General features: G+C 40.2%; 1 protein-coding gene across 1 annotated transcript; it reads left to right on the top strand.

Annotated features, from left to right (window-relative positions):
- Nucleotides 1-2,384: 2,384 nt before the first annotated feature.
- Nucleotides 2,385-13,990, top strand: LOC139214699 (tissue factor-like). Its single transcript, XM_070845610.1, has 7 exons — nt 2,385-2,521; nt 3,781-3,895; nt 6,287-6,373; nt 8,362-8,468; nt 9,840-10,018; nt 11,447-11,603; nt 13,745-13,990. The coding sequence occupies exons 1-7, from the start codon at nt 2,455-2,457 to the stop codon at nt 13,888-13,890; spliced, it is 858 nt and encodes a 285-aa protein (XP_070701711.1). The 5' UTR covers nt 2,385-2,454; the 3' UTR covers nt 13,891-13,990.
- The last annotated feature ends 447 nt before the right edge of the window (nt 13,991-14,437 follow it).

The raw sequence follows: 14,437 nt of genomic DNA, 5'->3' as shown, positions 1-14,437 counted from the left end.
GACCTCTGAGGTCAGGGTTTAAGCAGTGGCCCCAATGGACTCCTTCCATGGAGATGATGGAAGGAGTGACAGACTGTCCCTTTGTCTTTCAAATTAACAGTAGAACTCATTGAGGTGGTTGGCCAGGTGCAAATCGTTTGTAGTTGGGGATCTGTCTCAGGCCCTTCGAAGCCGAACCACAACTGCTGTTGTAGTGTCACATGATACAGCTGTTTAGCTCCTCTCATGGCCTTTAAACCCTGCCCCCACTCCTAAAAACGTCTTCCTTCTCCAACCTTAGCTGTCTGAGCATATTCATTGAATATTTTTGTGTTTGTTGAATATACAATGAAGATTACTGTCTTTTAACCATAAACATAACCATTTAAAAGGTTATGATGATTTAGTTGCAAGCACAAATAGAATACTTTATTCATCCCCAAGGGGAAATTCAGGAATGCTGACAGTGAAAGCAAGTAAGTTGTATATTGGTGATATATTTCAGGAGATAGTGTCAAGTAAGAGAAGAAGTATTTAAAACAAATTATTATATTAGTGCGTCTCCTTGCGTACTGACTTACATTTCAGACCAAACACCAGATAACTGATGATGGGGCTAGTGGTTATGATTAGTCTCCAGGAAATGTCTTGCCTAAGGACACGTCGACACATTGACCCATAGGATCGAACCCCCGACCTTCTGATTGAAGGACGACTCACTCTACCACTGAGCCACAGCCGCTCCTCCAAGTGTATTGAGGCGATGTCCAGAAGTCACATGGTTTCTAATTGCTAACAGGAGGTTCCCCCAAGTGACACACATGTTGCAATACTCCCACACAGTTGCCCAATGATGTTACAGCATTACCCTACATAGATGAAATTACTGGCATCAGTGATTCCCACAAGAATTCAAAATACCCACTACTTTAGCTGTGATCTTTGCAAATATCTGCTTTTCTTCATTCCCACATTCCTTGGATTCATTCCCTGCTCTCCTGCCCAGGGGAATAATAGAGAGCAGAGAGAAGTGGTTTCATTAACAACTGTCCAAAGATATTTAGCCGTCTCTGTTAAATGTTATGTTAATTCAATTTGAAAATGTTGTTGTGGACCAGTCGGTCAATATTTTTGTAGATTGGATACTGAACTTACTGTAATGTAACACTGAGGCAACTTTAACAAACCAAACGGGCCGTTGTCATTGTTGCATGACAACCATTACGGCGTGTTTAAAGGTGCATTCAGTTATCTTTTTGGTTGAGTAAGCTTCAAACACATAGACATGGCATCACCTAGAAACACACCTGATGATTGTAAGTCCCATTTTCACTCTTGTTTTAGCTCTGCTTTTGTCTCCACCAACTCCGCTTGTGCAGAACATACAGTGTTCAGAGGAGCTTTGTCACTGAAAACAGCTCCCTGCAACAGCTGGAAACCAGGCTGAGTCCTAAGTTTGTGGGAAAACCAAAACAAAGAGTTGAACGAGGCTAGCTCAGAGAGTGGGGGGGGGGGGCGCAGTTTGTTATAATTATCTGAGGGCAACCCTTTTCATATTATACAAGTTTATTGAATCCATTGTCACAGTAACAGATTCCACGGTGCTAAGATGCACTCTGATTGTTATCCTTACTGCACAGTACGGTGGTGATCATATTTAACTAACCATAAGGAAAGGAAATGCACAGTTCATCAAGAGAACCTGTTAAACACATTAAGATGAAATCATAGAAGATTTGAAGTCAATGTTTGTCAATGTTTCTTTTCATACCAGCCTCTTAAAACTGGCTTATGGGTTTATCTAGAAGTTATTTCCTAAAACACTTGCTCACTGCAGTGTTTAGTAAACACAGACTTTTCCGTCTGTTCATGTTCGTTTATCTTTCTCTCTGCTGTACTTAAATCTATCTTGTCTTGTGTTTTAAAGAGGGATGAATACATTTCCTGGTTAACTAAAAGCCTGTGCAGAACTTGAACTGGGCAGCTTGTTGTCAAGGTGACAGAGCATCAAGCAGCTTGCTTTTCACAGAGGCCCACTTGAGTACATGAGCAGCATGGTGCTGAGAAACTCCTTCCAACAAAGAAAGAAAGCAACTATTTGGGTCATTTCAGGATGGGTGTACCTGCTGCCAAGTAATTACTCATGTTTTTCTCTAATCCCGTGAGTTTCCACACTGGACAGTTACAGATGTTTCATGATGTAAATGGGTGTTGTATGTCAGCTCAAGGCATTCTTGTATCTATCTGTGCTTTGGTAGAAGGAGGAGCTCAGACTGAGCAAACTTTTGCAGAGTCCTCCATCTGCGGGCAGGCATGTGGGAGGGATCAGCAGGCGGAACGAGGCGGAACCCTGAACGGTGCCCCAGTTCCCCCAGTAGAGCTCCCACACTCCCCGTCCTGTTGACCAGAAACAACAGGCAGTCTGAGCAGCTTCAGAGAGATTTAACGGGACTAAAGGATTACGGTTGTACTAACATGGCATCTCTGAAAACTGTGATTTATCTGGAAGTCTGTCTGTCTGCCTGGATCCTCTGTACTGTAGGTAAGAGCATAGATAGATAGATAGATAGATAGAGGTTTTTATCAGTGTTTTTAGTGTTAATGTAGTGTTTTACATTTTATGTTTATGTAACATGTGTTCAACCCTCCAATCTCATTATAGACTTTTAACACTGGTAGATTGAAGTTTGATGTATATTTTCTGGGGTGACCTCGCTGAAACCTGGACTCACTTCCGTCTCAGACATTGGTGTTTGGTAGACTTTTTCTCTGCAGCATGGTGCTGTAGAGGTTGGAGGAAGATGTTTGCTTCAGGCCAGATGTTTGGACACCAGAATGATGGGTGATGTTGCAGTACTTCAGCCCATGTCAGGTGAAAGGTGCCTCCACTGTATTTATTCATAGGTCACAATGTGCAGAGTTCTCATAGGGCCACCACAAGTCACCCCTTGGGTCTGCCATCCCATAGAAGTAGTTTGGCTCATCAAATGTGGCTAACTGTGACAGAGAAAGATTGTGTTTCAGTATGATGTTTCACAGCTGAGCTCCACTGTGTCTGGACAGAGAGGAGCTCTACATCTTAAAAGATGGAAATCATTTTGGAATTATATGTAAAGCTTCTGAATTTAGATCTTAAATGAAAAATCGATAAAATGCTCTTGGTACAGAATCAGACGGATGCACACTGTAGATAAGAGTACATGCTAGATGTGTATTTGTATTGGAGGTTAAGGTAATGTTCTGAATAATGGAAATGTTCATAAAGTGTGTTCAGACAGTGAGGATCTTTATGAGGGGCAGCACGGTGGTTAGCACTGGGGTCTTTCTCTGTGGGCTTCCTCCCACAGTCCAAAGACATGCAGGTGAGGTTATTTGGTGACTCAAAATTGCCCGTAGGTGTGAGTGGTTGTCTGCATGTCAGCCCTGTGACTGACTGGTGAGCAGTACCCTGCCTCTCGCCCAAAGTCAGCTGGGATTGCGGAATACATAAGGATGGATGGCTCTTTATGAGGCTAATGGAACGAGAACTTTGCACAGTTGTAACATTGTCTGAAATAGCATTCTCTAGTTGTTTCGAGGAGGTATTTTAAACATGCAGGAGTAATCAGTAGATTTTCCATGATGGTTCTTACCCAACGATGACGCATGTAGGATTTCTTAATGCTACTAATGTACCAAACAAAATGTTGAACAACATTTTTTTTTTAGAAGTGACAAGAAATGAATGCAATGAGAACTTACTGAAATGTTACCAGAATTTTCCCAGACTGAGCGGAGAGTAAGGTTGCATTTTATCCACAGGTGACAGCTTTGCGCCCAAAGCAGAGAACGTACACTGGGTGTCTCTGGACTTTAAGACCATTCTTACCTGGACGAACAAAGCATCTGACTACAAGTACACTGTCCAGTACTCTAGGTTAGCACACACACACACACACACACAATAAGAAGGAATTATATTTTCAACAGTGGAAGTTTTTAAATTTCAGTACTTTGTTGTGCCCTGTAGCTGACTGATGGCCAGTCCAGGGTGTACTGCACCTCTTGTCCAACGTCAGCTCCATTGTCCATTACTGCCATTTTAGTGTTTGTGTGTTGCTACATAGGGTGATGAAACCAGAAAGTTTGAGTTTGATAGCTCGTCACACACAAAGACACTGCAGTGTTTTCATCATTTTTCTGTGTGGTCTAGACCAGTTCTTAAACCTTTCTAAACAAAGTCACCAGTCATTACTTTTTTCATGTCCACCACAAACAGACAAGGAATGAAAATTAGGTAGAGAAATTGGTTAAATGCATTCATTTCATTCTGTTACAAGAAAATCAAGTTTACAATTAGGGTTTTTTCAGGGAAATGCATGCACACATGATGCTGTGCATTGATTTTGTTGTCATGTAACCTTTTAGATGCTGTATATCAGTGTTATTGTGCATTTTTCTGTTCTGATTTCTTGAAAACATAAAACTGTAGTTAATGTAAATCTTGCCTCATTTTGTTGTGTAGTTAAACACTATTAAAAAGAAAGGAGGGTCAGGCAGTAGATCTCAGTAGTGGAAAGGAGGACCACGAACAAACTGTTGACGATCCTGACCACCCACTGCTGGACAGACAGCGGAGCAGCTTCTCCAACAGGCTGGTTCAGCTCCGCTGTCACAAGGACAGATACAGGAAATCTTTTCTGCCAGCTGCCAGAACACTTTTTAACAAGTCTACTCTGGCTGGCAGAGAGCACTCAGCACCCTCTGCTAGTCAACATGAACATATTACTACTGGACTTTCAAATTTGCACTACTGTTTTTATTTAACTTGCACATCACATTTGGTACACTTGGTACTGTTTATAGTGTATTACACTCCGTATTCATTTACCTGCTACACACAACATTTTTATTTTGCTTATATTCATGGTGGTGATCACTTTAACTTCTATACTATTGTAACACCAGAATTTCCCCCCAGGGATCAATAAAGTATTACTACCTACCTACCTGTCACAACCTGGGGCCAACAAGACAAGAGAAACCCATTTGCATGACTCAAAGTAACAAATAAACACTTTATTAATTAAGGGCAAGGCAAAAATAAGAACAATGGCAAAACACTAAGGCTAATCTAACATAAGGCGACTCTGAATAAACAGGAGCGGAAAAAGGCAAACCAAAACACAAAACCTTAGAAACTGAAAATCTCAGACAAAAGAAAAGACAATCAAAAACTAGAACATGCTAGAAAGTATACAACGGAAAGGTCTAGACTAAACTATTAACAAAGTGAACAACAAAAGATGCAAGACAGAGCTTGGAAACAAAGTGAACAACAAAAATCTAAACCTCAAGATCAGAACACTGACAATGAAACCCAAGAGAAAGTGAACGCTGGTTGACATGACAAACTGGAACAGGACAAAGGGAGACACAGACACTAAATACAGGAGGTAATGGGGAACAGGTGGAAACAATCAGGGAGGGGCTGGACAATCACAGAGGCAGGACACAGGAAGTAAACACATCTGAAACAGGGTACTTCAAAATAAAACCAGAAATGACAGGACAACATGAGACGAGACAAAAAAGTATAAAGTTAACCAAATACAGGATTATGACACTGTCTGTCTATCTATCTATCTATCTATCTATCTATCTATCTATCTATCTATCTATCTATCTATCTATCTATCTATCTATTTGTGCCACCCAGGTTTGGAACTGCTGGTCTAGACGATGCTAATGTCGTCCATTCATTGCTGCAGTATTCATGCTTGCACACATTTGATGGCTGATGCAGTGGAATGCTAGGAATAGTTCATCATTTACTTGACATCCCTTCTGAGGCATCAGAATCATTGAAATAAATTGCTCTGTTTTTTATAGTGAGAGCTTCTCAAGTGTGGTCCTGCAGTGTGGACTGTTAAATGATGATCCTGTGGAATGCTGACATGTTAATAAGTTAGGGTCATACACCACTTATGAAAGTCTGAAACAGTGGTAATGAAAGCAATGCAAAAGATCAAATCTTTTCATAATATATTAGATTTTCTCTTGACAATTTACTCCTAGAGATTTTTATTTTCATTTCTATTTTTTATTTTTTTTTTTTGCTCCAGTTGTGATATACAGTATATCACACTGTGTTTCTTTGTCTCCAGTGAGAAATGGACATTTAATCTGTATCTTTAAAACTGTGTATTTAGCTTGAAGTGCTGGTATATCTATATATAATATGTCAATGACAATAAGGGTTTTTTTGTTTGTTTTTCTAATTTAAGGGATTTATTCTCCTACTCTGTGTCTTTTGTTTGATCATCAGGGATGGTAATGACTGGACGGATACTGAATGTATCCGACTGTCAGAATCAGAATGTGATCTGACCGAAGACCTTATGTTCTCCGACAGGTAGGAACAAGACTTTCATCACTTCAAGTCCTCTATAATACTTTTTAAACATTAGAATAGGGCTTAGATATCTGTTAGGATTAGTTACTAGTGAGCTTAACATATGCGACTTGTTTCTAATTCCACTCATATTCAAATCATTCCTACAGATATTTACATATCTGTGATCAGTATTATATTTATGCCCAATAACTTTACCCCATTTTTTTTACCACAGATTTTTGAAGTGGGGTTATATGAAATATTTATGCATGGTCAGTGTATTACCTACAGTAGATGGTGGTTGGCACACACAAAGTTTGAAGAAGCGAGCAGATGTACTGCTGTGGATGGGGGCAGTAGAAAAACATGTTCAGTATAAGTTACTTTAAATGTTTATGTTTGGTGCGTAACAATCAGAGCCTTCCACCCCGCAACCCATAGTCGAATGGAGGCAGACCTCTCGTTTACCGGAGAGAATTCCAACACAGTGGCACTCAGCCAGAGACTCGTGAACTTCTGGCTCCACTTCATATTCTCTATTTGGAATATTTTCACTGCCTTTCTTTGTATCAGACAGCCCTTACAAGTGAGGAATTGAAGCTATTCCCTTTCTTTGTTCTCCTCAAAGTCACCAGACTATTGTCAAAAATAGTAATTTTCCCTCAAAGAACACAGGAGTGGAGTGAAGCCAGAGAAAGAGAGAACGGCTTCACCAACTCATTGGAGAGGCCTGTTTTATGACAATGTAAAGCTGTGAAAATAGTTTTAATATAACTGATGTTGATTTTAATTAGGTGGGTTTAGGCTAAAATCCATTGTCCTGTAGCCCCCGTTCACAGCAGAACATCACTTAGCATCCGTGCTAAGACTCCTGCCTGCTTCTTCAATCTGGGGTGTGCCGACTGCCATGTACTGCAGATGATACACTGACTATGGATAAAGTCAGATGCGTTGACCTATCCATCAACCCTGACCTTTTGCTCTTTAATGACATCACCTGATGTCCAGTGCTCTCATCATAATTCCTATTATATAGGACATTGTCACTTCAGCATAAACAGATGTAGTTTCGGGGCACTGGCTGAAAGGACTGATGCCGTTGTTCAACTAAACATTTCAGCTAAACTAAACCATCATCAAGCCAGGTCAACATTTGTTGATGCCATTTTTTTTAAATGCAGCCATCAGCTTGGCCAGGCAGTGGGTCTCCTCATTTTCATGTGTCCTTGTGCAGTACTAGTACAAATAATCCCTGTGAGATTTCATACTGATCCATTGACACCAGCATCAAGACCACTGTCATGTTTTGAAGACATTTTTATATATTGGTGTCTGCACTAACCTCAGTGAGAACTACATTGTGTTTCCTGTGACTGCTTCACAATAAAAGCCAGTGGAAGTGTTTTAATGTAGCAGATGTTTGTTAGCAGTTAGCAGTAATTTAGTCCCACTCTGATACGACTGGAGGAGAGATGGTGAGGCTGCATCATTTCTACTCAATCCCTCATGCACATAATGGCAATTTAATTCCAGAACAGCAATAGTGGTCACAAAGAGAGCCGTTATATAAGAGAGGTCACTACAGAATGTAAATACAATAAATGAAAATGATATTACATGTGGCCAAAAAGAGGGATTCATTGCATGAAAATCTTAGGGATTATAATTTTAAAGATCTCCCATTGAAATATCTTTGTAGGTTCTCATAACATGCAACAAACTGCACAGTTGTCTTAGGTTCTGTTGTGTTGTATGTTGTATTCATTTTCTTTTTGAGAGATATGGTCCTCTGATGTCATAAATGTTGCTCAGTCTTAGTTTCAGCAAACTTTTAAATGTATTGTAAATTGTATTGTTTCCTGGCTCCTTATGGCAAATACTCTTACTCCTGTTTTTCTTTTTTATATAGTAAATCCCCAAATTTACATGTTCAAAATCCAGACATGGTGCACACTGAATGCATATCACATAACTCCAACCCCTATTGATGTATTAATGTTTGACAGGTCTTACTCTGCTGACATCCAAACAAAGCCTCCAACGTTAGACTTTGACTATGATTTTGACGAGTTCCCTCACACTTATTCCACACATTTCAACCCCTATAAAGAAAGTAAGTATCATACACATGCACACACACACACACACACACACACACACCTTACATTTGCTAGTGAGAAATAAAATGAGATATAAATGTCTTCAGCTTTATGATTCACTCCTGTGCTTCTCCCCATGTGACATTTCACCAGGTTTTGACAAACAAAAGAGTGCATGGTGTAAGAAAGATGATATATTTGGTGCTGATGCGTTTTCACAACTGTCCCTCATGACTGAAGGTTGAATCGGTGGAGGACTCAAAAGACATGAGCTTGACCAGAACAAAATAGTGAATTCTAGTAACATAAAAAAATGAGGAGGCAATACAGTTAAAATCATTTTTTAGAAAAGAGATTGTGAATCTTATTTCCCCAGGCAGCTGGTTCAAGAGGCAGCACCAGGGCGGGCTTACGGTGCTTCAAGCCTTCAAATGTCCACAGCAAAGCTCCAGATCGACACTGTTCATCAAGAGTGGCATTACATTTGTAACTAAACTCAAATCGTAGCAGTGACTGAACCAAAACAGACAGAATGGTCAAAGCATGGTGCTCGAGCCTCCTGTCTTACCATACATGTGTTTACATCAGCTACACCCAGTGTGCTCAGCCGCAGTAATAGCATTTCATTTAGTATTTATTTTGTCATATCATACAGAGTGGCTGGAATATTTGTTTAAAAGTGGAGGAAGCATTTTGTTACGTTTGACATAAAGCTGCTAATTTTACTACTATATTACTGTACACCTGATTGGCTGTTGCATCCAGTCCAGGCGTGATCTGGTAGCCATGATTCTGATCACATGTGTGCCGGTGTGTCTTGACCAACAGAGAATGTTCAGAGTCATCGTGTTCACATGCAACAATATCCTGGCTTCTTCTCAAGATAGTGTATTCAGTTTTCTGAAAGCAGGATGTGGTGTTTATATGCACTTAACTGCAACATCTGATGATAACCAACAGACAAGTGTGTGTAGACATATTTAATAAAGGGAAATAAGATGGCGACTGTCAGATTTTCAGGTAAGGATGAGATGCTAGTTGTTTGTAATGTTCCCATTAGCCGTTTCATTTGTTTGAGAAAAAAGCTGTTAGCTGTGTTTGTCTTTAAATAATGATTTATCTATATGGCATTTATTGATATAGCACTTTACCCCCAGAGGAGCATTAAAAGGAATCAATAATAGTGGAGGAAGAAGTCCTGCATTCACAATCCTACTTATCATTAGCAAAATACACTCAAAAATATAAGTACCTCTTCTCCAGAAAAAAGGGCCTTCATTATATTATATAACAATAATAGATCAAATACAGATTTATCCGTTCGTAAGCATCTGAACAAACAAATGAAAAAAGTGCCAGTGTAACAGGTCTGGTCTTCTTCACAGGTAACATCAGTGCTGTGACATTCTCTGTGAAAGCTGTGGATGAGCACACAGTGATTATCAACATCACAGATCCTCTGACCGGCATCCATCAGGGTGACAAGCAGCTCACCATAAGAGACGTTCTCAAAAAGGACCTCAAGTATAAGATCAGCTACTACAAGTCTGGAAGGACGGGCAAGGTAAAGTACTGAGCTGCCAACACTGACACTGATGTGAAGCTCAGTGAAAGAAACAGTTTCACCAAAGTCCTGACAAACAAGTGTTTGACTCCCTCAACAACCAATATGAGCATTCTCAGCTCCCTCTGAGGCTTACCACAAACAGGCACATAACTCCGGGATGTAGTTTGGCTAGGTTTAGGCATCCAAGCCATTTGGTTAGGTTTAGGAAAAGAGTATGCTTTGTATGTAGGAGCGCTTCCGCAGGTCATTCTGCTGCACCAATCACAAGCACAACCACCACCTGTGCACTTTATTACTATTATTATTACAGAAACTGTGCAATAATTCACATCCCAGTCCACCTCACCCTGTTGTTGTTTTTTTGTAATTATTGTGTATATAGGTTTTTCCTCTGTATATATTATGTTAGTGTTATTTAATTTTCTGTTTCTTTAACTGTGTGCTTTTGTCTGTCCTCTTGAGCTGCTGTAACAGCAAACTTTCCCCACAGAGGGATCAATAAACAATATCTAATCTAATGTAAGAAGTGTTACATAAGGAACAGAGGTGGCAGAAGATGTAAGTTACATCATTCATACATGTGTCACTTAAAAGAAGTCAGTTTAAGTCAGTCACATTTGACTTTTTGTTTTACATTGGATACTAACAACAGTCTCCTCAGTGAAAGTCCTGTGTTTCACACAAACACAGTGTGCTCTGTGGGTTAGGATGTGCTGGTAACTCCATCAGAACTGAACATCTTTCCCAAAATATTGTGCACTACTTCCAAAACTTTCCTGACTATCTCAGATTGAGTGTCATGGTATCTGAGGTCATTTCTGGTTTCTTAATAATCAATCAATCAATCAATCAATCAATCCATTAGTCATGTGACTTATGAATACACAATTAGATTTAAAATATGTTTTATAGGACACAATATTTTCCTAACACAAACACCAGCAACTCCTATGTTCTGCAAGGTCAAAAGTTTTGTTTCTGGGATCCTTTCCAACAGTCAGTGGCTAAAACAAACTCTTCTAGTGTATCTACTTTGATGATTTGAGTTGTCCCAAAGGATCACATAGCAGCCATTGCAGCCCGTTTCTTGATCTACTGGACCGGTTCCAAAAGGTTTTGTACCCATGAGTAGAATATGTACAAATAGGGCCCGAGTTTAAAAATACTAAAGTTTCCATGTCACACGCTACATTTTGTTGTTTTGCTCTTGTTGTTTGTTAGTCGCCCCAAAGATAGAATAAAGATAAGAAGACACAAACGTTTAAAGGTTCACATTGAATTGATTTGATATTCGAAATGTACTTACAATACAGAGGTCAATTTTAATTTGAGGTTTTATATGTAAATGTAGCAGAATTATTAGAATCAAGAATTACTCCTTGTCTGAATAAAATGAGCATAACATTTCCTATTCTTATCTGATAGAGAGACAACATCTCTGACACCAGTGTGGCAGAGGTTTCAGGGCTGGATGCAGGAGAACAGTATTGCTTCATGGTGGCAGCTTTCATCCCGTCCAGACCCAAAGCCACTCAGCAGGGGGCCTGGAGCATGCAGTCGTGTATAGAAGGATATGTTGAAGGTGCACACACTCTGTATACACTACACAACACTACACTGCACAACACTACACTGCACAACACTACACTACACTACACTACACTACACTACACTACACTACACTACACAACACTACACTACACTGCACTACACTACACTGCACTACACTACACTGCACTACACTACACTATGCTACACTGCACTACACTACACTGCACAACACTACACTGCACAACACAACACTACACTGCACAACACTACACTATGCTACACTGCACTACACTACACTGCACAACACTACACTGCACTACACTACACTACACTGCACAACACTACACTACACTGCACTACACTACACTGCACAACACTACACTACACTACACAACACTACACTACACTACACTGCACTACACTACACTGCACAACACTACACTACACTGCACAACACTACACTACACTACACTGCACTACACTACACTGCACAACACAACACTACACTGCACAACACTACACTACACTACACTGCACTACACTACACTGCACAACACTACACTATGCTACACTGCACTACACTACACTGCACAACACTACACTGCACTACACTACACTGCACAACACAACACTACACTGCACAACACTACACTATGCTACACTGCACTACACTACACTGCACAACACTACACTGCACTACACTACACTACACTGCACAACACTACACTACACTACACTGCACTACACTACACTGCACAACACTACACTACACTACACAACACTACACTACACTACACTGCACTACACTACACTGCACAACACTACACTACACTGCACAACACTACACTACACTACACTGCACTACACTACACTGCACAACACAACACTACACTGCACAACACTACACTACACTACACTGCACTACACTACACTGCACAACACTACACTGCACAACACTACACTATGCTACACTGCACTACACTACACTGCACAACACTACACAACACTACACTACACTACACTGCACTACACTACACTACACTGCACTACACTACACTGCACAACACTACACTACACTACACTACACTACACTACACTACACAACACTACACTACACTACACTACACAGCACTGCACTGCACTGCACAACACTACACTATGCTACACTGCACTACACTATAAAGTTATGGTCATTGAAAGCTCTGGAGAGTAACATCGGCATCATCGGGCCGGTACATCCTATACCACATGGTAATGAAGGGAAATGTCAGTGATCCCTGTGATGAATCTTTGTACATCAGCACTCATGTGATGGCTGCATCTGACTACAAAGACTCACATTTTAGCAAAGATCAACTGGGTGTTAAGAAATACCAAAGCCATGAGTTCTGCCTGTGGCTTTTATGGTGTGTGGCTTTTAAGCCTGTGGCTTTTATGGTTAAGACGTTCTTTTGTCTGGTGTGCTTAGAACAATGGCCACAAAGGATGCCAACTGGAAAAGAGCCTGTGGGAAGTTATGGAGCTTATGAACAAACACATGGTTTTGTTTACTGTCGCACCCTAACACACCAAGAGCATCTTCAAGCCTGACAAACAGTAAACATCTGCTAAGCTGAAGTGTTTATATCTGAAAAACAGTGTGATGGTAGGAGCAGCTCCAAACATGGGCTTTATGTGCATGTTGAATGGAACGTGTAACAGAACATGTGTACAAGAACATTTCCTCATGTGCTGGTATCTTATTCTGTTCTGCTCTATACTTCTGCTCCCTGTACTTCTTTTACTACACTACACTTCTCTGACCTTTTTAGTTAATGTTTTACTTTGTGGAGAAATGTTTTATATTCAAAACATGATCAGTTCTAAAATATTTAACTATCATCAGTACTTCAAGTTGTTAAACTTAGCTCAACTTTTGAGATAAAGTGAAATAATGGATGTTCTATTATTACCATTGTTATCATTATTATTATTATTAGTGTCAGAATTTAATGAAAACACAAGTTAATCATTTCTCATTTGGCTAAACTCCAAGAGAACACAGTGAGGAGCAGAAGGCTGTCGGTAGTGTGAGGTCACTGTCTTCAGACAAAAGAAGGATGAAAACGTTGCGTGTGTTTGTTCAAAACGATGATGTGGATCTTTTAACTGTGACTCTCACTGTCCCTCCAGAGTGGAGTCTTGGAGCTTGGGTTGGTGTAGCCATCATCGTGCTCACCATCCTCATCACCATCATCACAGTGACGATCCTCTGCTACAGATGCTGCAGACAAAGGAACAGAACCCTCCACACGTCTCAGTCATCTGCGCCTGTTTAGTGTGTGTGTGTGTGTGTGTGTGTGTGTGTGTGTGTGTGTGTGTGTGTTCTCTCTCCTCTCTGTTTCTAAGAAAGCATTAAACTGCTTTGGTCTTTGTTTACAGTCTGTCATGGTCATCATTTCTCATTTCATATTTTCACTTACATTAAAGGTGAACATGTGAAGCGTACTCTCCTGTAAAATAATACAATCTGCATTTCAAGCACCACATGTGCTTTCCTGGCATCTATCCCATGTGCTGGATTGAAATAAGTGACCTCCCGCTCATTAGAACATCAACAATCTTGTACAGTTTGGTTTAGAATATCAAATGCAAGCTACAGCAGCAGTTCTAACCACAAGAACTTTGTCGGAGAACAATTAAGAAGAATGATTTGTGCACTTGTTGCATGAGACACTACAAGTACAGTGAATGAGGCTCTTTGGTGGCATCTAGTGGTTGGTCAGCAAAACTACAGCTGCACCAGCCAAATCATTCCTACAAATCCATATTCAGCTGGACCTCATGAAACTATTCTATTATTCTTTGTGTCACATGAGCAGCTTA

This window comes from Pempheris klunzingeri, chromosome 15 (assembly GCF_042242105.1).
Source record: "Pempheris klunzingeri isolate RE-2024b chromosome 15, fPemKlu1.hap1, whole genome shotgun sequence".
NCBI classification, from domain to species: Eukaryota; Metazoa; Chordata; class Actinopteri; order Acropomatiformes; family Pempheridae; genus Pempheris; species Pempheris klunzingeri.
Note: the sequence above shows the minus strand (reverse complement) of the source record. Positions and strands in the feature narration are given on the sequence as shown.